The sequence below is a fragment of the Perissodus microlepis genome, chromosome 14 (genome assembly GCF_051167445.1).
Source record: "Perissodus microlepis isolate ML-2025 ecotype Zambia chromosome 14, ASM5116744v1, whole genome shotgun sequence".
NCBI classification, from domain to species: domain Eukaryota; kingdom Metazoa; phylum Chordata; class Actinopteri; order Cichliformes; family Cichlidae; genus Perissodus; species Perissodus microlepis.
The window spans coordinates 5,093,162-5,121,029 of NC_140474.1; the positions used below are offsets into that span (position 1 = coordinate 5,093,162).

The 27,868-nt window shown below is 42.6% G+C and overlaps 2 protein-coding genes and 1 long non-coding RNA gene across 5 annotated transcripts in view; 1 reads left to right on the top strand and 2 right to left on the bottom strand.

The window, feature by feature from the left end:
* Positions 1 to 218: 218 nt before the first annotated feature.
* LOC146373260 (sushi domain-containing protein 6) lies at positions 219 to 13,904 on the bottom strand. Its single transcript, XM_084952018.1, has 5 exons — positions 13,634 to 13,904; positions 8,958 to 9,064; positions 5,523 to 5,717; positions 2,340 to 2,472; positions 219 to 1,739 (listed from the first exon to the last, which is right to left on the bottom strand). Exons 2-5 carry the CDS (start codon positions 9,049 to 9,051, stop codon positions 1,400 to 1,402), a joined length of 762 nt encoding a protein of 253 aa, XP_084808144.1. The 5' UTR covers positions 9,052 to 9,064; positions 13,634 to 13,904; the 3' UTR covers positions 219 to 1,399.
* Positions 13,250 to 20,271, top strand: LOC146373261 (uncharacterized). Its single transcript, XR_014802314.1, has 4 exons — positions 13,250 to 13,546; positions 14,553 to 14,614; positions 14,713 to 16,411; positions 20,176 to 20,271. It is a non-coding gene; the product is annotated as an uncharacterized LOC146373261 (long non-coding RNA).
* The window catches only part of pak4 (p21 protein (Cdc42/Rac)-activated kinase 4), a 52,122-nt gene continuing 42,995 nt past the window's right edge, over positions 18,742 to 27,868 (bottom strand). For all 3 annotated transcript variants that reach the window (XM_084952015.1, XM_084952016.1, XM_084952017.1), the window contains exons 10-11: positions 27,732 to 27,866; positions 18,742 to 26,569 (exon numbers count right to left, since the gene is read on the bottom strand). In XM_084952015.1, coding sequence (XP_084808141.1) covers positions 26,414 to 26,569; positions 27,732 to 27,866 — 291 coding nt within the window. In that variant the 3' untranslated portion in view covers positions 18,742 to 26,413. The remainder of the gene's footprint in view (positions 26,570 to 27,731; positions 27,867 to 27,868) is intronic.

Here is a 27,868-nt window from a genome sequence, read left to right on the forward strand (position 1 = left end):
GTTCAGCAAGAAGAAAAAAAGTTCACCACCAGGAATTTAAAACCCTGCAACCCCTTAAAGAGTTCCTGCTGTTTTTAGCAGAGCATCTCAAACAGTTGGGTGAAAACTTTCACATTTATGTAAAAACTAGCAGCTAAAGACAAATGCTGCACAAAATATCAGCTGTGTTTACAACAACAACAACAACAACAACAACAACAGAGACGGAGACGTCCAAATAAAGAAACACCTCAACATTTATTAATCATATAAGTCTGTGCAATAACACAATATAGAAATAATCATTTTGTAAATATTACAATTTATATACACATATATTTATATATATTAGTTCAGATCTGTCTGCACAAAACAAAAACATTAAATACATTCAAGGTCTGAAGGCGTCAGTCACTCGAGGAACCCAGTAAGGACATGAAGATGATCCTCAAAGGCATTTGGGTCATCTCAGAGATTTGCACCTAAAATCTTCTTCTTTTAATTTTTTTTTAATTGATTTTTTTTTTAAAAGTGCCTACATAAATCTCCAATGATTTACTAAATATATTGATTTCATTTAGTAAATCAATCAACTCATAACTGTAGATTGAAAGCGATTAAATATTAAATAGTTTTTCCTCCATCAGCATTGAATGAACACAGCAGAAACACTTTAAGAGAACATTTGGTTTCCAAGCACTTTGCTGTACATGAAATTAACATTTTATTTAAAAAAACAAAACAAAATCACCATCCACGACCCGAGTGTGTGTGCTTTTAAATCAGCAGCCCGTGCGCCTCGGCCAGTTTGGACTTTAATAGAAACACTGTGCAAAAGTCTCAGACACAAATGCAGAAGTGAAAAGAAACAACACGCCACTGACTTCACAAACGAAGCCTTAATGAGCCCCGTCACTGAGGGGAAAAGGTAGACGACGTCTCCAGAAACACGCTGAAAACACACACATACACACACACACACACACAGACACACACACACACACACAGACCTTCATGTCACCACCGTCTGGTAAAAGCCTTCCTGTTTTCACACTCTCAGGATTTCACAAGACAGCGATGATACCGCACAACACACCCCCTCCCTGCGTCACATACATTTGCTATACAATCAACGTTTATACAAACACACTATACAATCAACGTTTCAGCTATAAATGCACTTCAGTCCTCTTCATTCGGGTCTTTTTTGACCCAACAACTGGCCAATCAGAGCTTATCGTCTAAAATACCATGTGATAGGTCCTGATGCTGGTGAGCCAACCAGGAAAAGTGCGGGCAGTACATGAGTCTGCCGTGAGCCCCTGTTTTTATGTTTTTTGAGCCGTTATCTGCAGAGTGAACACTGCACCTGTTAAAATCATAAACTACTTCAGTCACACGTGAGTCTCTCCGTCCGTCATCATGTGTCCTTATCGTCTGAAAGTGCAACGCGGAGCTGCAGGACGTCCCCGTCATTCATCCTGTCTCTGGCATGTGGCGACTGGACCTCTTCGTAAGGCGGTGGAGGGTTGTCAGGGCTTTGGCCCGATAGGAGCGGGCAGTGACTGCCGTCTGACTGGCTGCTCGGGGAAGACTGCTGACAGCCCGGAGCCTCCTGAGCCAGGAGGAGCTGCGTGGGCCCGGGGGTTGAGCAGGCAGGGATGCGCTGCCCCCAGCTGCCGTACACCGCCTCCTCATAGGAGGGAAGGGAAACTGGAAGCCCGTCCACCATCAGGTCCAGCTGGTCTGAGGAGCGACGGCTGCAGGGAGGAAGGAAAAGTAAGAGGTTAATGCTCAGATGACAAATGAAGTGCTCCTGACCTGAAACTACGGCACTGAATATAAAGTAACTAAAGTTCAGCCTGTGTTTCCAGCTCCCCACACTCAGACAAGGCAGCACATGATGCTAACACGCATTTCAGTATCAGTATTTATCAGTAACCAGAATGGATACTACGAACCCTCTGGCCTTACTACGAGGTGGAGTTGACCTAATTTAGAAGTTATTTATTATAATAACAAGAACATGTGGCAACAGCTTTGATAGCCTGATAACACTCAGAGTGTTTGAAGTGGTGTCTGTCCTGTACAGCTATTAGTTCATTTATTACTGTATTTTTATTATTATTTTATTAATCCTTTATTTATCCAGGTAAAAAAATCTAATTGAGATTAAAAATCTCATTTCCAAGAGAGACCTGGCATCATGGCAACAAAAGTCAAAAAAAGGTAAAGGTACTGACTGTAAAGGTAGAATAAGATATCATGTGCATATAAATACACATAAGATGTCACACCTGTAAAAATAGGTGCTCAGAAACAAATACATGGATAAAAAGTCAATAGACGTTTCTTCTTACCTTTGTGATTGACAAGGGTAGAGCCGGGACTTGAGGACCAGGCAGGCGGTGGTGGTGAGCAGGAAGATGGACACACCCACTGCAGTCGTGGCCATGCTGGGCATTGAGTCGTCGGGTTTTGGGATAAAATTGCCTGAGGAAGAAAAAGACAGACATTACAGATGCTTAAAATACCAAAACCTTCACATTTTGTTGCCTTTTCCTGACTTTGTGCGTGTGCACACTGAACATTTTGGGCCGTTTTGGGCGTGGTTGCATTTATGCATGAGACCATGCATATGCAGCAGAGCCACCAGAACATTCTGCAGCAGGTTTGAACTTAACAGGATTGTTTTCAGCAGAACAGGCTTCCAAAACTAAAATCCAGGTTCTTTGAGGAGATCTGATTATTTCCAAAATTGTGCCTGAATGCCAGATGTGCATTTGGTGTTTTTGTCACCACAATAAGACAGGTAAACTGAACCTAAATGCATAACCCTGGGAAAGGTTGTGTGTTCTGAGTAGAAGCTCTGAGCAGAAATTAATTATCTATCTCAAGATCTTTGCGAGAGGAGAGATTTTCAAGCTGTGTGGTTTGTTTGTGCCCGTGACAACACGGCAGCAGCTTTCCATGAGACTGACAGCGTCAGAGAGGAAATGTTTAATGGTTATTATGGTGGCTTTGCCCGCTTCCTCATTCTGCACTTTGACTTCCTGTTGCAGCACATTCGACTGAATGGCGACAGAGGAAGTTGGAACTGGTCTGAGGAAAGTAAAGCTGCTACTTCCTCTGTAGAATGTGTCTGTGTTCACCTGTTAAGTAGGTCATAAGATAAAGACGATAAAGCTGCTGCGTCTGCTGTTTCTGCATAATTGATGCATTTAACTTACATCAGTACTGAATTATCTACATTTTGTGTCAGTGTAGAAAACATTGGGGATGATTTTCAGGTTCATGCGCAGCCCTGTGCACAAAAACAAAACTAAAAGTCCTTTTGTTTTGCATAGCTATTCAGCAAAGCAGTGAAATGTGTATTCAGACTCTTTACTGAGGTAAAGTTAAGATTCTGAGCATCAAAATATAGTTAAAAAGTACTTAAAATAAAACAGTCATTGTGCAGAATCACACATCATTGAAATGTGAAATAATATATAAAAAAAAAAGGAAAAGGAAAAGGAAGTAGAGCTTTGAAGTTTCAATACAAGCCCAATAAAAGTGTACTTCAGCAGAATCTAAGAGTAAATATATCGGGTCACACTGCAGCACTGGCGGCATTGTGAGACTAAGAGTACAACAGTTCAGTGGCACTGCTGGTGGGTGTTGATTCTTGTGAATGAATAATGTGGTTTCCAGCAATAATGTAGCCACAAACATTATGAAAGTTTACACATTAACAGAAAACTACGACAGAGACTCATTTTCCCCCCCTTGTTGTTGTTTCAGAAGTTAATGAAATGGGTGTTTTGGTAAGTGTGTGGTGTATGGGGCACCAACATGTGGCCAAAACTGAGATCTGTCTCTTAACACACAATGTAAATACTGTACATTTTCTAAAAGAAATCAATGCTCGTTGGTTCCATTTTATGAGCTTTCCATAATAATATTAGCTTTAAAAAAAAAAAGATGTTGAATTTAATACATTTATATTAGTCTAGTTATAACTACCTATTCGTGAATACTGAGAAGCACAGTCATCCACAAGTGTGTTATTTAATTATTTTTAACCTCCTAGGACCTGGCGTCCAAATATGAGGACATCACATTTTGGGTTATTTAGACCAAAATACTCAATTTGGCTCTACAAGGGCCTGATATCCACTTACAAGGACATTATTCTGCTACTGTTCTATCGAAATTTTAAACGAATATCCTCATATGTGGCTCTCATTTGTCTTAGAAACAAAGATTAGGTAAAAAAAAATAAAATCTGGTAATTCTTTGTTTTTCACATTCATCAGGTCCTAATCAGCCCAAATATCAAAGAGAAATTAAAAATGCATGCCGTGGAAGAGTTCGGGTCTTAGGTGGTTAAGGGATACATCTGCAGTGGCACATGCACAGTCTCACTAGATTGTTAATGCTTAACTTCAAAAGCTTAATTTAGTGTGTTATGATCATAGTTTTCTTTTATTCTGCTGAGACTTTGAGTCTTGCGGACGTGTGATGCTGCTGTCAGTGTTTCACTGACCAAGAGCGCTGGTTTAGCTTTAACTCCTGGAGTGGTTACTGAGTCCTAGTTAGTGCTTGTGTCCAGGGTTGTTATCAGGCTGTTATCCAGTTCCTCATGAAACCAGTGTTTCTGAAACTGTGCGGTGTATGGGGCACATGATCTCGGATATCTGTTTTAAATATTGTAAAATCTGGGAAATTTGAGTTCATAATTTGCTGAACGCGTGGTATGCTGTATTGATTTCATGTGACTCAAGCTCTTTGAGTACTGCACACTTTAAAAAGCCACGCAAGTACAATTTGTTTCCTTAATTATTTTCAATCGTGCCATAAAGTCACTGGCTGTAAATTAAAAGAAAAAAAAATGTAACAGTGGCTGATACTCATTGGTATTAATGATGAGGTGGAAATTAGATGAAGATGATGAGATGAAGCTTGAAGCTTCATATTACCTTTAGGCCCTCTTCCTCTCATATCAGAAATTAGCATTAACACATATTTGTATGCTGTCGACAAGTACTTGGTACACACGCTATCTACTTCCTGAATGCTTAAAACAAGAAATGAGCGGTGACTAAAATGACTAACCAGCCTTTCGACCGGCTGGGCTGACGGGGAGATGAGTCACAGGTAGATTATAAACTTAAGTAATAATCTCTGAGCAACGCTGTGATGCTCGCTACTGCTGGGAAATGTTAAGAGTTGTCTAAGAAAATCTTATTATTAAAGAAGGAAAGTTTAATATCATATGACTTCTAAACTGAGTAACTCCAGAAGCCTCAGAGGCGATTGGATGGCTCGAATCGAAACTAACAACCTGCTGACAATATGCATGAGCAAAACTCGTAAGCATGGAAACTGAAACTGGCTTATCAGCTCCATTAAACACATCTAAGAGTGTGAGTTTAATGTACCACTGCTCTTTGCACTTAACAAAACACACAAACCTCAACACCACGCCCTGATCACTTTGCTGGAGCGCAAACAAAAACACAACACACTATAACTCTGACTGGAGGCCTTCAAACTCTCACCTTTCATGGGGATGCAGGCAGATATGGGAGGGTGCCACTTCCCGTTGCGGCACCTGGACAGTGGGGTCCTCATCTGGTATCCTGATTCACAGAAGAGGCGGATGGTGGTCTTGTGAGGGAAGCCTTGGCACGGGGAGGGATCGCAGCGAAAACCTCCATATTCTGGCACCAGAGGGTGAGTGCAGTTCATTTTGCCTGCAGAAAAACAAAACAGTGATGAGAAGGGGCCATGTTTCTCCAAGCACCAGACCTCCTCGACACCTCCTACGTTAGACATTTGGCCATATCCAATTGAGAGTAGATGGCCACTTGGGAGCATCTCAGTGCAGCTCCAGAAGAGCTGAAGGAGGTGGGTCCTGAGAGGAAGCTCTGGACATCCATTGTTAGACTACGGTCCTGTGGCCCTAGACCTGGACAAGTGGATGGATGGACATTTGTTCAGGATCCATCACTGTTGCTGGATATTGTTTATGTTCTCCCTCGGCCCTCCTCCATTTTTGCAGCACTGCTCCATGTGCGTTTGTTTGCTTTTGGCTTTAAAGAACAGGATAAACATTGTGGAGGTGTTTTTCTCACTCCTTCCTTCCACCAGCTGCCACCTGCTGAAACTAAGAGAGATTTAGCTCTGTTTGGATTGAGGAGGGTCCCCCCCCCCCCATTACATAAATATTCAGGGGGGGGGGGGTTATATCTCCTGTAGGCTTGCATTGCTTTAGAGTTATGTCCACAGTGTCCTTTGGTTTCACAGTGCTAGCCAATGATTTTGCAGGTTTATTTGCACTGTTCTTAAATGTGTCATTGTGCAAACACTTGTGTGGTTCACTGAATTTATGGATAATGAAAGAGGACCTGCATGCATCCTTTGTCTGGATTTTAAATAACTAAACAAAAAAGAAACCAAAGGGCAATAAGTCGGCCTGGAGTGCAAGTTGCTATTCCAACACACTCGAAGAAGATAAGCATGCAGGCGAGGTTTCATGGTGAGGGGTGATGGATGAAGAGTGCAACACAAGCTGTGTCCACATGAAAGCACAGCGAGGGGATATTATTACAGCAAACAAGAGCTGATATGTGGCTAAAAGGTTCCACAGAGATTTGGTTCAGTTTTTTTTTTATGATCTTTATTTACTCGCCCACAGCAGGCAGCTTTACCAGAAACCCAGCTGTGTTCCTAACTTCCTCTATTTCTTCATCTTTCACCTTAAAAACATATGTGTCTGCAGAATTATGGTTTCCTCCACCTCTTCAGCGTTAACGTGCTAAGAGTAGGGCAAGTGTGAAGCTGAGAGTGCAAAATGACACCTGAATGAATAAAGTAAGGCACTTTCAAGGGATTTCACTCGCCTTCTAAAATCAAAGAAACAGATATTTAGACGCATCTGGGCCACAAAGCACTGCAGCGTTACGAAACACAGCTGGTTCCTATACGAGCTAAAGCGCGTGACAAGACGGTTCTTATTAGGACAGGAGGAGGCAGACGGCTAGTTTCAAACCTCCAAAACAGACTGAACACAGTGACCTGAAGAGAAACTGCAGACATCCTGCCTAAAGTTCATGTAGTGTTTCAAAATCAGTCATGGTAAAGGTGTCATATAAGTGTGTTTCAGTCCAAACTGCTACAGAGGCTTTATGTGGCTTATGTGGCCTTTTCAGTGAATTTTTTATTTTTTTTTAATAAGGGTGACTTTTTGATCTTTTAGTGTTTGTGTGGCTTTAATAAATCTCATGTTAAATTTCTCTTCAGGTAAGATCAGGTGGAAATCTGAATTTCCAAATAAAGTTATCTTTTCAAAACTTTCACTAACAAGTGGTTTTCAGTTTCACTCCTGCTGGTACACATAAGGTGAGCTGAATAAAATAAGATTATATCAGTTTATTTAACCGCTTATGCAACTCAAGCCGGGGTCACCATGCGTCTGTGTTTAGAGCTCTTTGGTTGCAGAAGGATTGTGGGAATTGAAGCAATACAAAGACACAGGGTTTTACGACATTAGTGAGAATAATCGGCAACTCCCAACTCGTCATTTCTCAAATACCATGGTTCCTGTTGTGAAGAGACAAGCTTTAAACCAAGCCCAGTCTTTGGGCAAAACAAAAAAAGTCCTGCAAAAACAGGACTGTGACCTGTCAGGTACCGATAGAGCTGCGGCTGGAACAACTGACGCTCAATGATGCTTTTTGCATGAAGGGGAAACACAGGAGGCGCCTGACAAAGCTGCATTATGATGTGTCAGGGTGAGGGCTCCCTGGTTCATAGAGCGCTTTGAAACAGTCCAGAATAAATGGGGCTCGGTGGAGCTCTGGCCCATCTTCTTCCATATTTTTAATCAAATTTATTGAGGCAACAGATTTACATGTCTGTGAATTTCAGGGACATCACAGCACCGTCATCAAACTGACCAATCAGCACGCTTTAGACCAGGGACGTCAAACTCACTTTACATCAAAGGCCACACACATACCCACTTTCATCTTAAGTGGGCAGTAAAAATTCCCTTTCGGTCACGGTAAAGTGGTTTAACTGCACATTTATCTCAGCATAACAAATGTGCAAAAGTTCTGGTTTCTCATTGCTTTTAATTATAAAGTGGAAAGTTTTGTTAATTCAAATAAAAATAATGGGAATTTGTTGTTTTTTGCTTTTGTTTGTTTTTTTCTGTTTTTGTTTGTTTGTTTGTTTGTTTGTTTAGTTGGGCAGCAGGCTGCCAATTATTTGTTGTTTTAAGGGTTAGGGTGGGAACAAGATTGAAATTTTGGAATATTCTGAAGCATTTTGTGTTATTGTTTACATTGTATTGGAACCTTTGTCTAATAAAAAGACTTTTGAAAGAAAAATAATGGGAATTTTCTGTCATTTAAATGTTGATCTATCACTTCATTACTTTGGTGTAGTATGAATGTTGGGGGGAGGTGTTTATCAGTAGGACAAGCCAAAAAAAAAAAAAAAAAATCAGAAAAAAAGTTAAGTCATTACATGTTTCAATGTCCAATTCTGGTCCCCGGGCCTTATGTTTGACACCACTGCTTTAGATGAACGTTTATGTGCAAAGTGAACTGGCCTGCATGCACACTACTCATATAATAGTTGTGAAAACTAAACTCTGATGTGTGAAGCAGGCAGAAATAATCACTTTCTGTTTAGGTTCTTCACCCCTCGTATCTTTTGGACCATCTGAGAGCAATTTCTGTCATAAAGGGGTTAAGAGGAAGTGGCAGAGCTGACTCTGGCAATCTTTTCCCCTACTTCTTCTTTCAGTCCAAAATGTAAAACCACCACAATGAGATGAATGTTAGTTCTCTAATATTCACCATGAATCAAAGTGTGCGTCATTTCTCTGCCATCAGCTCAGAGTTTTTGCTTGAGTTCTTTCAAAAAGGTTGAGTGGAGATTGCTGCATGTTTTAAAAGCGACCCTGTTGGGGTCAGAGGTCGTACCTGCAATGAGGAGTGGTGAGGAGGCCAGCAGGAAGAGTCCACAGACCAGACTGACGGGTCTACACGGCCATGGAGAGAGGACTGAGGCCGACATCAAACCGGACTTCCTGGTGACACAACAGAGAGTCAGAGGAGGAGAAAGCACACACAAACATGCCAGCGGCCATCTTCACACTCACTCACACACACACACACACACACACACACACGGGGGTAACGGACAGTCACCAGGAAGAAGTCCCCCCACCTGCCAAAACCTTTCTGATTAAAACGACACCCCAGCTGTGAATGCAAACACCTTCACCCTGCTTTTGTCAGCTGTGAACCAGCCTGTCCGCCTTATTTTTCAGAGAACACCTACAGAGCGAGCCAGCTGTTGTCTTCATCCACACCTGTCAGCTGCTGATCACCACAGCACCCTCTGCTCACCAAGTAGCTGCAGCTGCAGCGACAAAGAACCTCACTCTGATTTTTAAACACAAAACATCAGATTTAAAGCCCCACGTCCTCCCCTCTGCAGCATAAAACCTGCCATTTTCAGCCACGTTTAACTCAGAAAGCTGCTTTTAAAATGCAGAGAAGCAACAATGATGAAGATGTTTAAGATTATAACCCACCAGGATCTTTGTCTAATGTTTGGAAGTACTGGGGAGTTTCTCCAGTCTCTGAAGGAGGTTTGAGAGCCAACGGAGTAAGCAGCGTCAGCCACACGTTATATCACAGCTCTGTGTTAAAATGCCAAACAGTCACACACTTTTATTTGCTTCTACTGGAAATGCAGCAAAGTAACAGTAAAACGTGGATTTTGCTGATGATGGCTGAGCAGAAGTTTTCTGCAAAAAAATAATCAGATAAAAATTCGCCCACCAGCTTTTCAGACCTTCTGTTTGTGAGGTACAGCCAATCAGAAGAAAGTTTGACTGCTTGTTTCAGTCAGAGGAGGAACTGAGGATCTGCACTGATGCTCAGTACAGTTCAAATAAAGATTATTTTGGAATCCTGCAGAGCTACTCTAAAAGAAACACACACCCTACTTTATTTCACCATCTTCCCATCAAACCTTTAACCAAGACAGCACGGCCTGACTTCAACCTTTCAGGTGATCCATTCTGAAACTACCACCTCCCACTGTTTACGGTTTCAACAGTGGCCATATCGACCACCGCCGCCGTCTGACGGCGCCGATACAAAACTTTCTTCACGCCGAAACCGAAAGCAATCGCCACAGCAACCAAACCTTTATCTCCAAATCACTAACATTGCACGCACACACTTCCTGAGATAAACTGGTTCCAGACCTCTGCCGGAGCCTGAGCCCAAATGCCAGCATGTGTGAAAAGGTGCGTGTAGGTGTACTTTGCCCTCTTTCATTTGTGTTCGGTGCTTTCATGTCGACAGAGATGCCAGTCATCTCTGGAGCAGCCGGGGGAGGACCCACTGCCTCAGCGAGCCAGCCAGGCTTAGATGCACACACACACACACACACACACACACACAACAGATTAACACACTGAAATACACATACACATTCACACCATCTCCATCTTCTGTGACCACAACCTGCGTGGGAGGTCTGCATCTTAGTCATCATGGATCTGTGTGATATTAGAACTTGTGCTGTAATGTTTGTGAAGTTAGAAAAAGCCTGGAGGCAACAAGGCTGCCGTGACAACAGAGTGATAAAATAAAACCAGCCTCATCAGGCCTTCCTGTCTCGCTATAAAGCCCTGAAACGACAGCCAGGCTTCGCTCGGTTTGGCAAACTTTGCGTTTGAAGATGTGAAGCACCAACGCAGACTCGATCAGAATTGTTCTGGAGAGGCTTAAATGTCAGATTTCCTGCCGACTCCAGGCTGCGCCGGTGCAGTCTGGGTGCTGAGGACTGTGATATGACTGGCAGATGCTACAGGTGACTCCACACTGCAGGTGCAACAAAAAAATGCAGCTGCACAGTGAGAATAAGACAAAAGCAGAATAATTTCACAGAGAAAATAGTTCCTGGAGCTGGACTGTCCTCCCCCATCACCTACACCTCCCCTTCATGACTGAGGTGAAATGATTTCACCGTAACTCAGGGTGGCCACGCCTGTATGTACACATTACACCTTCTTTATCTCATATTAGAGTAGCATTTGCTCTTGTTTAGCTCGCTCTTTCTTGGAAATATTTTCTGGCGCACAGGACCTGATGTTTTTTTTTTTTTTTCATGTTTGCAGCCACAACATCGAGCTGTTTGGCACAAACAGAGGAAGCAGCTGGCGTGAGCACAGGTGAGAAGGGGACTGCAACCTTGAGGGAGCCTCGCGGTCTCGTACAACATGACGTAGACAGTAAAGATAAGGGGAAAAACAAAAGTGTGAGTTATGGAAGTTATCAACAGTAGTTTGTAGAAGGTGGTGTTAAGCCACATCTGAGAGCCTGGTGGATGAGTAGCTGTGAAGAAGAGTCCACCTGCGAAAGCCTGAACTTTGCTCTTTTTGCTCCAGTGTGAACGTGAGAAACGAGCAGGCAGATGGAGGAAATAACACTTAATGTCAGGGTATGATTATTACCGCTTTTAATTAAGAACTGACTCCAGTTTTTAACCACAAGTTAGAGTCAACATGTGAGCTCCATCTCAGATATCATAAGATAGCATGTGATTAAACCTGTGTTTGGGGTCAGGCTCCAAAATAAGTCTTTTCAGCTGACCATGCGGTAGAAAATTATTCCTCACTTATGTTTTGAGACAACAACAAAAAAAGAAAGAAAAAAACATCAGTGATGAAGCAACAAACAAAGAAACAGAAACATGGCCTCTGTGTACACAATGCACAGCAGCACTCTGTGGAAGTGCTGATGCTGCATTACTGAGCCGATGGCAGGGATGCAGCAAGCATGCCACCCTGCAGCTGCTGCTCCTGTGTGCACCAATATTTATTTGAGACACACGAACACATCTCAGTGCAGGAGGGAAACAGGAATATCATGTGTGCTTCACTTAACTGAGACATAAATTAATAGAGAAAAACATGGAAAGCAGGATCATTTCGGAAGATGGATCCTTGGATGCGTCCTCGCGCTTAAAAGCACCATCAGAAGTTTCTATATTATGTTTATAAATGGATGTATACATATGCAGGTTTTACAGTGTGTCGTGTTTTGCATGTATGTTGTATCGCTCTATATTTTATTACTGGTCTAATCGTGTGTGCCGCGGCTAAGGGAGCTGCAGATCGAGACTAAAATGTGGTGAAAGTTCAAAGCTAAATTAAACGATCTGTATATGCACACACGCGGAACACTGGAGATCCTTCCTGATGATCTCACTTCACTAATCTCATCCCTTTGAAGAATGGCTCAGATCTCTTTGTGGAAATGATTTTATCCATAAAGTGTTTCCTGTTCAGTGAGTCAGATGTAAGATACTAAAGGTCATAAAATCCGCCAGAAATTAACCACGCACTAATATTATGGCAGTAAAACCGCTTTGGTCTGATATTACAGGTTCATTTAATCGCTCAATCAGCCAGATCTGACAGAAACTTTCATATTAGCTCATCCACCACAGTCCAGATCCTTCCTTCAGGTTTTTACAATTAACATGTTTTGACTCATAATTTCTCTCATTTTGCTATGATTTTTTAAAACTAGTTGATTAATGTTGAAGAATGTGGAAATCGGCCCAGCTACGCCTTCAGATAGCTTCTTTTATCATTCAACAAGCAGCATAAAAACAAAGGAAAGCAGAAAATAACTCAGAACAACTCATACACTGGTTTTCCTTCATCCTGCCTCCTCAGTCCCTCAAGAGTCAAGACTCCTCGTTCACGCAAGCATAAAGAAATTAACGCATTACTGCCGGAAATGGTGCAAAAAAACCTTAGCATAAATACTCTCGAATGCAATATATAAATAAAACTGACTGAAAAGTACGTCCCCCATCACAAGTCCACATCTGACGGTCTTGGTGTTAATGAATGTGACTCAAAGAGCACTTTTCTCACCTCACAACCAAACAATAGATCAGTAACATCACAAGTGCGCTTGAGGGTGATAACCTCGATACTCAAAGGCGTTTTTTTCTACATCTGAAGCTCGCATCATTTCCAATGTTCACGAAATGTGGCAGAGAAAAGCAGGAAAGTGCTTAAACTCATATTTCATCTGTAGACCTACACTCTTACAGTGCAGAGCCCTGACAGCTTAAACCCATTCAAATTAACCCTTGAAGAGGCTTCAAGGACTCCTGGAAAGCCTTGAAACTAAAAGCCTGTCCTTAAAAGCTGCACAGCTCCTGTCGGATTACAGATTTCTGCGCACAAACACTGTTTGTTATGTAAAAATCTCCCCCGTTCCACCGCATCATCATCAGCATGACGGACCTGTTATTTTTAGGCCCTTCAGTCGTTTGTGAAGGAGCTGCTCTTCTGTCACCGCAACAATAATTCAATTACAGAAACCGAGCGCCCCTGCGCGATCTGCTGTGACCGCCGATGTTTGCTGTGTGTGGATCCAGCGACATCAGAAAAACACCCACACACCAGATCACAGTGGGAAGTCCTCGCTGTTCGTCTTTACACCTGCGTTATCCCGCCGTCACCGGGCAGGTAAGCGCAAAGCCCGACACCTCCTCGGTGTGAATGGAGCAATGGAAGAGAGTGAAAATGTCAGAAATAATATGAAAAAAAGCTCACCTGAGGGCTGAGAGCGAGGCACGGCGGGGTGATCGTGCACCGGAGCGGCTGCAGGGCTGTCGAGGACTCCTGGTGTGCTTCCTCACCGGTTTCAGGGCGCGAACCGAGGGTCGATCAGACCTCCGCGACCAGCTGACGATCGCTGCTCCTGCACAGCAACAAGTGGGACCTTTTGGGCTGTTCTCCCCTCACTCATCGATCAGCTGTGTTTGACAGCGACACATAGGCCTCCCATTGGTTGCTGCTGCCTCCAAACACCGCCCACCTGCGCGCCTGCCGTCATATTCTGGAAACGCTCTCTTTAAGCCACAAACACATACACATACACAGACACACACACACACACACACACACACCCTTTAACGCTTTAGTTCCTCTTAGCTCAATTAGGAAAAGGAAACTGTGGCCGGTTCCAAAATAAAAATAAACATATACAAAGAAACATTAAAATGAGCTGAAAAGCCGATGAAGTGACTTCCTGGAAGCACATTTAATTAAGCAGTGGGCTGAGCCGCTCGCAGTTATAATGAGCTGAGCCCGTTTAACATGTTTGTTAAACACAAAGCAGGCTACAGCTCATAGTCAGGTAAGTCAACAGCCCTGTTACTACACCCTGGGAATCATGTCAGTGATGGCAACAGATTATGGGTGTTATGGTAGTGATGTTACACAAGATACCCATGAATTTACGCAAAAACTGTACATCATGCTGTGTTTCACAAGAACTGAATAATCTACATGTAACAAGCAGGAAAATTCCCACTATTCTTCTATAGATCTGTTTTTTCTGTTAGCTACTAGAGGAGTCGCCCTCTGCTGGAGGCTAGAAAGCTGCACGCATAGACTGTATTTAAAAGATGGACGTAGCATTCGGGTTTTGTAAGTAAAGACTTAAACCTTTTTTCTTTCAAATGTCCAGCAGAGGGCGACTTTTCTGGTTGAAAATTGACAACTCTACCTGTTCTTTGGTCTATGACTTTGGTGAGTACTTTCATGAATTTGGTGTCTCCTTCATTAGTTTCAGGTGTTATTTTATAAAACATGATATCCACATTTACAAATGTCCCTATTTGTTTCAGCACGGAGGGATTCTTCAGGGCGGGTGATTCACGAGTGTCTGCCTCATGAACATGGGTCTAGGTGTCGCAGTTAGATCGACCTATTTCTAGTGTTTTAAAACATCAAGATGGAAACGATGAAGACTTTCAAATTGAGTCTTTATGATGGAGCTTCACTAACCACTATGTGACATCAACACTCATACAGTCATCTATTAGTGAAACTGTGAGTAACATTAGTAAGACAAGGGCGCAGGGTCAAAACAAGCAAACCACAGGTGAAGTGCTGGAACTTATTTGAAACCAGATGTTTTCATGATGATCAGAAACAGACAGTTTAGCCATGATTTCTCCTGCACGGGTAAAGCGGGGCTCTTTAATGACCAAATTAGACCACACTTTACAAATCCACCATCAGGTTGCTCTAAGGAGGGCTTCAAGCTAATGACTGAGGTTGTAAACCCACCAGGAAACTGTTTACTGGGGTCACAGATTACGAAAGCAGAAACTTGTCTCTAATCAGAGGAGTCGCCCCCTGCAGGTTAAAGTAACTTAATTTTTCAGGCCTCATCTTTTATAAAATGGGCTTTCTTGCACACAAATGTGTGTGTGTGAACAACCACATTTCAACTGAAGAGAGGAGCAGAATGAATACAGGAAGAAAAACAAGTATAAAAAGTATCCAAATTCAGTTTTTCTTTTTACATACTTCAAAAACAACCTGGTTCCAAGTTTTAGGTAACCCATCCCAACAGGCACAGATGCACACTCATCTTGAATATAGCACAAGATCTAAACATACAAACAAGCAAACCCCTCACTTCTTCTTTCCCATCTGTCTGAGGTTCACACGCCCACAGGGACCACAAACACAGCTGTCATTGTTTGGAGGAACCCACCCTTCAGTCTCACTGTTGACAGTAAAAGCGACGAGCCGCAGCCTGCAGAACACGGTGCCGGCGGGGCGAGTTGACGGAAATACTAAAAATAAAACAGCACTGACTCCCTGCATGCTGCACAAGTGATATTTTTTTTTTTATCAAGGTTTCCTCTGGTGGCTGTATCAGCTCATCAGCAAACTCACAAGAAGTTTATCAGATGTCAGATTTTAGCCTCACTGTGGCAACATCTCTGCACTAATTGCACATCATCCATGTGCGACTTCCTGCTTATAAACTGATGACTGTGACTGTGGCACACTCAGCAGCTCTGAAGGCAGAAATCAGGAAAATAAAACTGCTTTTTAAATACTAGGAGAAAATCCCACACTTGACAGCAGGGAGGAAGAACTCTCTTTTCACAGGAAGTTGTTTGGATTGAAGTCTTAGTTGGACTGATTGTGAACCCTGCACCTTATGTTTGACACCACTGCTATAGACAGTGTTGGGGAGTAACGGAATACATGTACCGGTGCTACGTATTTAAAATACAAAATATGAGTAACTGTATTCCGTTACAGTTACCACTTAAATAGGTGATAATTAGAATACAGTTACCTTGTTGAAATAAATGGATTACACGGCGGTCTTTTCCTGTTTCATATGTTAGGCTATCCCCTCTCTAATTTTGGTAATTCCACCATTGCAGGAAATCCAAACAAAACACGCATTAAGAGGCTCTGACCAGAAATCTGACTGTGCAATGCAAACTCCTTTTGCCAGCAACCAAGCTGCTCTCAGAGACAAAAGACTCCAGCTCCAATCTAAAGAAACATCTGGAAGTAAGTTCTTTTTAAACAGCTAACGTTAACCTATTGCAGCTTCCTTGTTTTAGTTGTGGTAGCTACCTGGGTTATTTGCCACTTCAGTATCTTCAATGTACTATTGCTGTGATTTATTACTATTACCGAAGGCTGCATTACAGCTGCTAGCTGCAAATAATCATGTGCAGTTCTGAAAGCAGACAGAAAGAAACATTACCGATACAGAAATAGTTTTAAATACAAGATCACTGCAAAAAGTGCAGCCTTACCTAATGTCTACCCTACTGTTACTCACTTTATATTAAGATTTAAAAATCGAGTTGGTAATGCTTTCAGAACTGCACATGATTATTTGCAGCTAGCAGGTTGTTAAATGGTAAATGGCCTGTATTTGTACAGCGCTTTACTTGGTCCCTATGGACCCCAAAGCGCTATACACTACATTCAGTCATCCACCCATTCACACACTGGTGATGGCAGCTACATGTAGCCACAGCTTCCCTGGGGCGCACTGACAGAGGCGAGGCTGCCGGACACTGGCGCCACCGGGCCCTCTGAGGTTGTTAATGCTATCCATCAAGTCTAAAAGTCTGCTAACAATGTTAGCTCGTTGGCGAGTAGCCTTCAGTAATAGTAATAAATCACACAGCAATAGTACATTCATGTAGTTGTAAAAAGCACGACAATATATCAAGTAATGGTCTGCTGAACCCAAACTGGGAGCTGGTTCCACCAGTGAGAGGTCTGACAGCTGAAGGCTCTGCCTCCCATTCTACTTGTGACAGCCCTTACAGTCTGTTTTGTTGGGTCATGTGACTTGTGGGCGGAGCAGATTAATTCTATCAATGTGTTTGTATCTGAGCTGACCTGGTTTTTCTCGCTTCCTGCCTGATGGACTTCAGACTTTCTGTTCATATACGTCACCACTGATTCACTGATCCTTTCCACCGCTTGTCAATAAAACAGTTAATGCATATCTTCCTTGTGTGGACTTCCCCTTTAGTTGCAAGCTAAAGTCACTTGCAGGCACGTGCAGGGGGCTTTGGCACCTGCCCCTTTCCCTTTTTTACTTTGTTTTTTAAATTTGTGTGTGCATGTGGACTCCTGCCTGTGCCCTTCAACAATAACATTTAACTATTAATCACATTTTTGCTAAATAAAAGGATCTGGCTTGCATCAGTCACATGATTACGATTAACCAATGCCCCAAATATCTCAAAATGCTGATTTTACAGCAACAGAATTATTACATCTCTACAGTTTAAACATTTAATAAGCATTCTGCCTGCACAGAGTGGATAGTCAAACAAATCATCATCATAAATACATTATTTTGTCAATAAATACATTTTTATATTTATGATTTAATTTTTTAATTCTTATTACATTATTATTATCGCACTACGAATAAATAATAAGGGAAGAATTCTGGATCACGGTTCTAAGCGCTGTCACCAATCTTTGCATTTCATTATTATCTCCTAACACCTGTATACTCAGCTACCATCTCTCCTGTGGACTTTTTAATGTCTACATCATGTAGATCAACACAGGCCTGCCCTCCAGCACGATCAGCAGCAACATTGTACCCATCAGGTAAAACATAGGCTACGTTTGCTTTGCATTGTTCCCCACCTGAAGACAGTGATATAGTATGATGTGATTCTGGGTTGTTGTTCTTCAGCTTGGTTTTAACTTTGAGCACCCGCCCCTTCAAACATCTCTGCACAGCCATGGCCACTTGTAACATATGTTTACAAACTATGAACCTATAATTAAGCCTGGAGTCTGAGAGTGAAGAGCTGCGTTAGGATAATGAGATCCTATCAGGCCTTTAAGATGCGAGGAGGAGTAGTTCAAACTCAAGTGGAGTGAAGGATGACTCAGGAACAGACGCGTACGTTTGTTATTGTTTAACTGCCACCACAGAGGTTAGGCACGAGAATGAGGAGCCAGCTTGACACAATAATTTAAATGTTTCAAATTCAGTTTACAGGTAACATATGTTTAGAAATGAGAATGTAACAAAAACATTTTTACTGTCATGTTTGCTTATTTAGGTCATCGAGACCTCAGACGTGGTCAGAAGAGCCGCAAGCTGCTGTCATAGAGGAAGGGTTAAGCTGCACTGAGCCACATGCCAAACAAAGCATGAAGACGCCATCTTTAAAATTTAACCTCTCACCTGAATTCTGGTCCGTGTCTCTGTAATAACCTCTGATCTGTAACTGGGCCAAGCTCTTTGAGTCGTGTTTGTTTTCCACCATGTAAACACATTTATGCACGACCAACATTTCAAACACACCAGGCACATGAAGAAAGGAAATAAGAAACACACAGACTCTGGGGATCTTTTACAAAAACTGTATTTGCAAAAAAGTAAAATTTGCAGAGTAAAATCTATGTTTTTACAACACCAGTGACATTTACAAAAACGGTGCAGGTAGTCGCTCGCATGTCTGACAAAACAACACATCAACAAAATCAGATATTCAACAAGTCAGTGGAAATCTGAACAGGCCGTTTGTTGTATTCCAGTCAGTCACTCGTTCGCTGTGGAAACCAGAGGAAGGTCCTGCAGGAGTTTTCCCAAGAAGCAGGAAAACCTTTAAAAACGATGCCTCAAAGAAAGGCACTGAACCCTGAACCCTGTTAACAAAATGATCCACAGGACGCCTCTGTAGGAAAATTGAAAGTTAGCAGCCCTGCTTCCTGAAAAAAAATCCTTTCGGACCGGACCTCTTCCCTGGTCCCATCAATCAATCAGATGTCTGTGAGGAATGTCAGTGAGAGCTGTCACTTTAAGCATGTTTAAATGATGAAGACCCCTCAGATATGTGAGATGAGAAGAGGATAAAGCATCATGGAAGTGTCCTTCTCCCCCATCACCAGCGGTCCCAGCGTCAGAGTCAGTTAGTTGTCTGTCAAGTAGTGGCTGAAAATGTTAAGGCATGAAATCGCAACGTGTCTGCACACACAGCAGTACAATCTGGTCCACGGACACGTAGTTACGGCTACTTAAGCAACATCTGGCACACCAGATGAACAAGATTCACATTGATATAGGACAGCTGATCAAACGGGGGTGATACAAAAAACAGCATGACAAAAAACTGTCACCAGACTAAAAGGGACTCGATCTGACCCGGGATCAGGGCCGCTGTTTGGGACAATTAAAAAAACAAAAAAAAACAAAAGAAACTCCACACACAACAGAAAGAAAAACTTAAAAACAGCTATGAACAGACTCCTGCGCACTAACATCCAAAAACATATTTAATTTACTTGCAATGTTTCATATTAGACCTTCATCGTGGACATGTTCTGTTCGACTCACGAACCAGATGTTTCTACTGCAAGAAAAACACGTGAAACATTTGCAGAACAAAGTTAAAAATTACGAGACTGAAGCCGTTGGTCTCGTGCGTGCCAGTTTCTCTGTGCATCGCAGTTTTGAGGGCAGTGAAGTGACCGATTAAACCGGAAAGCACGAACTAAAGTAAATCTAGGTTAAGGTGTCAATGAGCCACAGAATTCAAACCTCTCACAGGTGACCTGAACACGTTCTGCTCCTGGCAGCGCTCCCGGCAGCGCTCCCGGCAGCGCTCCCCGACAGCTGCGGTCTCTCACAGCTGGACACAGACTTCTTGTTGAGCTGAAGAATTTCTTTTGGTTGTGTTAAACAAACACGTTTCTCAGTGTTGGGAGAATCTTGTTTTTGCATCAATTCATTTAATCAACATTTTTAAATTAATATTTACATGTAATCTTCTTCACTACAGTTTGATGCTGATGTCGCCTCCTGCACTCGCTGGAATGAGTGCACGTGTGGAGCAGCGACTCATCCATCATCTCAAAACAAGAGGAAACGATTCTGACTGCTGCTTTTGTTTTTCAGTTTTTTATCATTGATGAAAGTGTGTGAAAGGCACGATGAAGCGTGGAGGACAGGCAGGTGAGACGTTTTACACAGAAAAACAGACTGGAGGAGTTATGAAGAAGGAGAAGGAGAAATGAGGGCAGAAGCTACGACCGTGTACAGCTTTTGTGGTTCAGCGGCTCCACGCTTGGTCACGGGTTTTGGCTGAACAGGTGAACGAGGCTCTCCTGCTGGGGAAGCCTCCTGGATGTCCTCCCCTGTCTCTATGTGGAAGATGATAGCCTACACTGTTCTTCCAGAGAAACCCTAGGAGGCATTGGAAGAGCAAGCAAACAGCCAGGGTTTAAACCCATGACCTTCTGATGTGTTAAAAGCTGAGCCGGCCCGGTGCCTGATCCACAGAGACCCCAAAGAACTGCTGCCAGACATGCAGTCCTACTCTAAATCGATATAAAAGGTTCTATTTCCACTGGCTATCTGAAAAAAAAAGCCTCCTGTCAGACAGACCAGAGCTGCCCAGGATGAGGGACGAGGTTTAAGTGGTTTTAATGTTGGGGCTGATGTGGCTTCAAAACAAACAATTAAGAGTTGGACTCTTATTCTGCTTTTCCAGTGCCCCCAGTATGATCCAGTCATTTTAACCAGCAACTTATAACAGATTAACAAAGTTCAGCAGGAAACACAGCCAATAAAAACCCAACAAGAATCAGCAGCATTAGCAGGAGGCCAGTCTTCGTGTTAATCAGTGTGAAAACGTGCAGTTTAAAGCTGAATTTAGAGGCTGATCTGGGATCGATACACAAAACAGAGAACAGCGAAGTTCAGAGTGTTTCAATCACTAAATAAAGATTGTCATCCAGTCCGACATTTCATTCGCCTTTTGCGCTCAGTGACTCATTACCAGCCTGCTCCACTTTTCACCACAGAACATCCAGATGATAATTTACAGCCTGGGAAGCTGCCAAGAAGACAAAGTACAAAACGCCTGCGAGACGTTTCAACTGAGCGGATGCTTCTGAAGAGGAAGAAAAAAAAAAAAAAAGAGCGGCAGGGACGAGGTTTACAATTAACCCACGTTCATCCTGTGGTGGCACAAAAACATGCAGATTGAAACCCGGGCATGGAAAGTATCGTAACGCACGTTTTCATGGGGTGGAAATGATTCTTTTTCCGCCTCCACTTTTATGAAAAACTGCAGGAAGGCATGGGCACATCAGTGCTGAGCTCCTGAAGCTAAAAATTCAACACGTTATTACATGATCAGAGGTTAAAGCGGCTGAAAGAAAGCTTTTCCCCGAGGTTAAGGTGCCGCCTAACGGAGTCTGCATCTTCAATGTAACCACAGAAGAAAAACCGTGAAACTGTGCGGGGTGATGCTGCTCTCACTGAGAAAGCCTTCAGCCTGCATCATGAAAGCAGGGTCGGTTCTGCTTTCCTTATATACTACCACATCTGTGCTGTCAGGGCAGTGGATATTAAACCTGCAGAAATTCCAGGTTTTAGCCTGTGCCAAAGAAAACCAGGGTGTCATTAACACAGGCGTACTGTTTTTGTTTATGAAATGGTCTTAAGTAAGCTGAAATCACACATTTCTACCAGTGAAGGTAACACAGACCCTGCTGACATGTTCTCACGTGCGTAAACGCTCGTTTTAAGACTGGAAAAATCCCTGAAAACAAGGCCAAAGTTTCAAATATCGAGCAGCTGCTTCCAAACGTGTTTTGGCCTCCAACCAAAGGAAAATCACCAGGGTTGTGTAAGCTGTTGTTTTTGTTTGTTTTTTTTTTTAAAGCTGGGGTTTGTTAAAGATCGCTCCCTGACCCAAACCACAGAGACCAGTTACACTGGACCTCATTAAGGAGTTGGACACGTCAGCATCAGTGCGGAGGCTCTACTGGTCTGCCGCCTGGACACCAGGAGCAGGTTGTCTTCTTTTATTTTTGTTATTGGCAAACAGAATAAAGGCTCACTGATGTCACATCTGATAAAAACCACAGAAGCAATCCAGTGTCAAAAACAAAGCTTTACACCTGTGTTCTTCTAAATGTCCAAAAGGAAGCAGCTACTCTGTATAGAGGTCTTTTTTGTAAAGATTTCATTTTTAGAGTCAGATGCCGATTATCCAGTTTATGCACAGTCAGACACATCTTTTATATACAGTCTATCGCTTAAAAAAAGGGAAGGCGTGTATAATTTAAAACTATTTTTTTCACTGAGCAGTCAAATAGTCATCCAAACTGTCACATCTGTTCCCCGTTTCTCACCCTATTAAAGTGGGACAGCCTCGAACACTGAGCTGGATAGTGAATGAAATGGATGGGTCAAAAATTATTCTTAATCAGAAGTTAGTTGGGTTAAAGGGGGTGGAGCTAAAACAGCTCTTCTCAGATGGAGGATGAACTGCACCCTGTGTTATTTTGGACTTGCAAAATACTCCAGCAGTCCTGCGCAGCTGGAAAAGAGGGTGTCATTTTAACCATCTTCAAACCGCAGCTAGCTGTGCTTTGCAAAAATGATAAACAATGTTAGGAAACAATGAGCTTGAACTAAAACCTACTTCCTGCTTCGACGTGCTTCTACTCTGTGCTGCTGCTCTTTGTACAAAGCTTCAAATATGTCAGTTAGACAGCTGCTGTGTCAGCATGGTTAACAATACATTTATGTCAAGTACAGTAAATGTGCTAAAGACCACCCAATCATACACCTCCAGGAGTGTTTCCAAAAGCAGAAGGCACCTGTAAGTGTGCTACATGTTTCCCTGTGTCCATTGATTGGAAGTATTCTGGGTTGGCAGTTTATAAAAAGCCACCTGACCGAGTTCTGGTCGGATGTGGAGGCTGAACTGGAAGACAAAGAAGAAATGGAAACAGGCCGAGATAGGAATGCGTCTGCAGGTTGTTTATCTCTGTCTCCCTGCAGGGCGCTGGAACACAGCAGAAACAGCTTTCCTTCCATCGTTCTAAGAACGACTGCTCACAGTCACACACTGCACAGATCTCAGACGGGTAGTTAAGTCTGAAAATGTCAGCCTGACCCCCTCAGAATCAGCTGACTGCTTTTTTTACACCAACTTCAGTTTATGGAATGAAGCTGTGCAACATTTTACCTTCATACTTTCAGAGTTACAGCCCCTAATGGAGGCTTGCTCTTCATTAAAAGTGCAAAGTTTTGTACTCTTGATGGTCTGCGATGAAAAAGCTTTCACAGCATGAAGGCAAAATTATGCACGGCTTCATGAAATATACTAAAGTTATTGTACATGAAGAAAAATCAGCTGATTCTGAGCAGGTCAGGCGGGAAGAACGGAAGTTTTCATGGAATGACTTCTGTTTTCTGGTCTTAGGATTGCCAGGGCAGAAGCATACCCCCCCCAAAAAAAAAAAAAAAAAAAAAAAAAAAAATCAAACTGAACTATTAGTTTGTATCTTTATTTATTTAAAAATTCTTCGTTTAAAATCAGTTTCCTGAGTGGTCTGCATGTTTCAGTTTGCTGTAATGTGGTTGTGTAGACAGCCCAATCCTCGGGTTACTTTGATATTTCACTGAAACTAAAGAGATCTCGATTTTTTTTCATATTTAGGTTTTAGTTTATTTTTACCAAACTGTGATACTGTCAGTCGATTTCAGCCGCCTAAGAAGGAATTTGGGACTTGAGTCATCATCATTTGGTAACAGTTATGATTTCTATGAGCTGCAAGAAAATTAAAAGAGGAAGGGCAGGCCGAAAAAAAAAATCACATTTCCATATTCTTCTTCTACCCATCAGAGCTCTTTACCCATTTAGTTTCAGTGCAAGTTGTGCAGGTTTGGAGAACATGGATCTAGAAAATTGTGGAACTAAATAGTCCTGAAAGCACGATAAGCTCAACAAAAGTGCCCTCATACAAAAACCAAGAATTTTCATGCAGGAACTATTTTCTCTCAACCAAACCACATCTGAAAGCGTATCATTCTCCAGGAGGAAGTGTAAGCGGCCCGTGTCGAGAGGCTAATGGTCGTGCACCAGCAGAGCTTGCAGGTCCACATTTACATATTGAAACTTGTACTGTTACCAGGGAGTGGTGCCAAAAATATGGTAAACTCTGCGCTGTTGTTGGTCCAGCAGCTGACTGTTTTTAGGTGACAGAAGTCAAAATACACCCTCTCTCTTTCTTCTCTGTCGCTAAACCGAGTGTTAAAAAGAATGAAAACCTTCCACTTTAGTCAGTTTCTTTTGGTTGCATTTCTTCCTCTTTGCGAGGAACTTTATTGCTGTTCTCTTCTCTTGCTGTGCCAGATTATCAACCAATCAGCATCTGACCCAATCCCATTGGCTTTTTAGAGGGCCGCAAACACTCCAAAGCATGAGTGCTGGTTGAATTTGCACAGTTCCTCTCTCTGTGCAGCCAAAGAGCTGAATAAACAGACGCTGCACCACAACATTAATGTCCTCCCTCTCGGCTGAGCTGTAACGATAGCAGGCCACATGCTTCTATTCACTGGAAAAAAAACAGTTCCTCCATGAAACAAACTGTTCGTTTGAGTAACCGGGTAAAATGATGGCAAGCTCTGCAGCACTTTAATAACCATTTAGTTGAATTATATTAAAGCAAAGGCTGACATCTCCAAAACTGCAAGACTCGCACCAAAACGATCCAGATGCATAAGTAGCAAAACAGTCCAGAGGAAAAATGAACAAGCCTGATTTTGGTAACCTGTCCCTTAAAGGGTAAATCTGTGCCTCAGGTCTCGTGCTTCCTTTAGTTTTTAAACATCTCTACATTATTAGCAGCTGGAAGCAGATTTTCACACGAGTGTTAAATCTCCAACAGACACACTCTCCGCTGGAGCGTGAGCAGCACAGCTCATCGACAACGAAGCTGCTTTTCTTAATCATGGCTGACACTTCTGTTTGTGAGGTGGAGTAGTGTTAACATCGTCCTATAAATAAAAGCCTCTGCGTGACAGAGACCTGGTATTATCTTATTTCAGAGTGGACTCAAAGTGGCAATCAAACACGAAACGAGGAGAGGAACAATGTCAGCAGCTGGAAACTTTGGACAAAGACATAAAAGGACCACAGAATAAAAACAGCTCAGTGACGGGCCAACGAGCAGCAAGTCAGGCTCGTTTTCTAGTTTGTCGAGTGAGCGTTGAGTGTTTAAACCCTACTGTTCTAAAAACACGAGTGAAAATCAACCAAACCCAGGGGGTGACTCAGACACTCAGACCCAGGTTTAAGGGGCTGTGTGTGCTGTATGTGGTCTTTCTCTACAAAACAAAATCAAACTGAGAGTGCAGCTTCTATCTCTCATCAACAGTGCTTAAGAAAAAAAATCATCACATCTCACTCTAAAATAAACCAGGAAACACTTTACAACAACAATAAAACAATCACAAAACAGATAGTATAACATCACAAGTGATATAGCTCTCTATGTTCATTGTACTTCAGGAGAAAAGAAGAAGAAAATTCATCTGAAACCACGACTCCAGTGTTTACTTTTTCACTTAGTGTACGTTTGCTTGTTTACGACAGGAAATTAGTGTTTTTAAGGCTACAGAATAAAGTCGGAGCCACAAGATTTCCTCTCTCAGTAGTAAGTTCTGGCTGTGATGAGGACAGTCTCCGAATGCAGGAAAAAAAAAAAAGAAAGAAAGAAAATCGGCTTACAGATTGTCCAATAGTGATGTTAAAAATCAGCCAATGGGCTCTCGGCTCCTTCAAAGCATCAGACTGGTGTGCAAAACCTCACCTTCACACCTCAAATCCAGGTAAGGTCCACAGATAGGAGAAAAAAAGATCCACAGTTCTTAATCTTTCCAATTGAGGCTCTTCAGGTAAAAGTGTTTACAGGAGGCTCCTCTGCTGCTCACACACACATGTATGAAACACACACACACACACACACACACACACACGAAACACACACACACACACACACACACACACACACACACACACACACACACACTCCACCTTATTGCCTCTGTTTGTTTTAGGGAATTCACTCTCGCAGTTCAGTGACTCACAGAGGATACTCCTGCACACCCTGTTTTCACGTCTCCTGTCTGTGACCTCTGAGGGTCACTCCTGTGTGTGCAGGAGTATCCTGTAACACCATCTCCAGAGTCCAGGCGTCTTAGTGGCGCGTATTATCTCACTTCATCCTGTTCTGCCGCATCAAAGGCACGATGCAGGACGGCGGCCCCCCCTTCGACAGGAACGGGTGCTTGAGAAGCTCGCTGGCGGTGGCCCTCTGAGCCGGGTCTCGCACTAACATCCGGTCCAGGAAGCTTTTGAGCAGAGGGGAGACCTGGGAGAAAAGAGACATCCAGGTGTTACTGATGCTAGAGTTAAGACTTTCATTGCTTGATGCCAAAACATCCAGCTGTTAATCTAACAACCAATCAGATGCTTCATTTAACCACATTGGTTAGTTACTCACAGTTTACTTATTTTGTTAAAACATGAATAAAAGTTGAAGCTTGTACTTTATGTTTACCGATTGTGTTTAGATGCCGATGAAGTTACAAGCCCCAAAGGCAGGAAAAACACTGTTACAAGCCAAAGACTCAAATATTTTAGTTCAAAAACAGCCTCAAACTGTTTTTATGTCCCTGAGAGCAGACATGCCTGACACGGTCATCTCAGGCACATGGAAGCTGCACAGAAGCAGCCTTTTTCAGACCGTGTGCACCGAGGGATCCAGAATAAATAAAAGTAGTATTATTTTGAATTGTGAATCATGTAGAGTTAATCTGGGAGAGTCCAGGATTAAAAATATCAAGATGGGAATGAGAGTCTTAGCTCCCTTTGAACACTGCTTTTAATCTGAAAGCGTACTGCCCTGGTGGATGTGATACTCTTTAGCTCGTTTGGATGCATTCTCAATCATCCAGGTAGGTAAATCTCCAGAAGTTGCTTCTGTTCATCTGGTGAGTCGTGTTTTCAGTGGGAGAAACGTTTCATCACTCATCCAAGTAACTTGGACTGACTGAAGAAGTCACTTGGATGAGTGACGAAACGTTTCTCCCACTGAAAACGCTACTTCCAGACGAACAGAAGCAACTTTTGGGGACTCTTTAGTTCAGGTGGCATCAGCACCAGGACCTGAGCCAGGCCACAGATAACTTCTGTCATTGTTGCTTGATGACACAAAGTAGAAATCAAAGTTGCAGATTACTGAACACTCGCTCATGCAACATTAAAATAAGGACAAATTAGAATCACACCTGTGCTAGCAGTGGCCATAAACACCACCACTCCATTCTTCCTCTTGTGGAAGCAGAAGTTCTGCTTTCATATAAAACTAAAATACATTTCTCTGCTTTTGTTTCTGTCACTAAGGGGAAACTGCAACACTAAATTCTGCCAACTCAACTGTGTTTCACACAAAGGCTGGTTTTATTAAAAGCTGATCTGTCTGTTTTATTTCTGGTGTTTTCAGCTTATTGCCCTTTCTTCTGTTGCTCTACCTTGTGCAGATTCTTCAGTTTGGGTGGCAGGTTGTCTCGAATCATTTTCATGGCTTTGAGTGGCGGCTCATTGAAGTACGGTGGCTCCCCATCTACCATCTCTATGACCATGATACCCAGAGACCAGATATCCACCT

Bases quoted from the DNA above. Each gene is read 5' to 3' on its own strand.
- LOC146373260 (XM_084952018.1), bottom strand. From the start codon at position 9,051: ATGTCGGCCTCAGTCCTCTCTCCATGGCCGTGTAGACCCGTCAGTCTG. The intron at 2,473-5,522 runs GTGAGAGTTTGA...TTTCTTCCTCAG, and splicing joins TGCCTGCATCCCCATGAAAG to GCAATTTTATCCCAAAACCC. The intron at 1,740-2,339 runs GTAAGAAGAAAC...TCCTCCCTGCAG, and splicing joins TACCCTTGTCAATCACAAAG to CCGTCGCTCCTCAGACCAGC.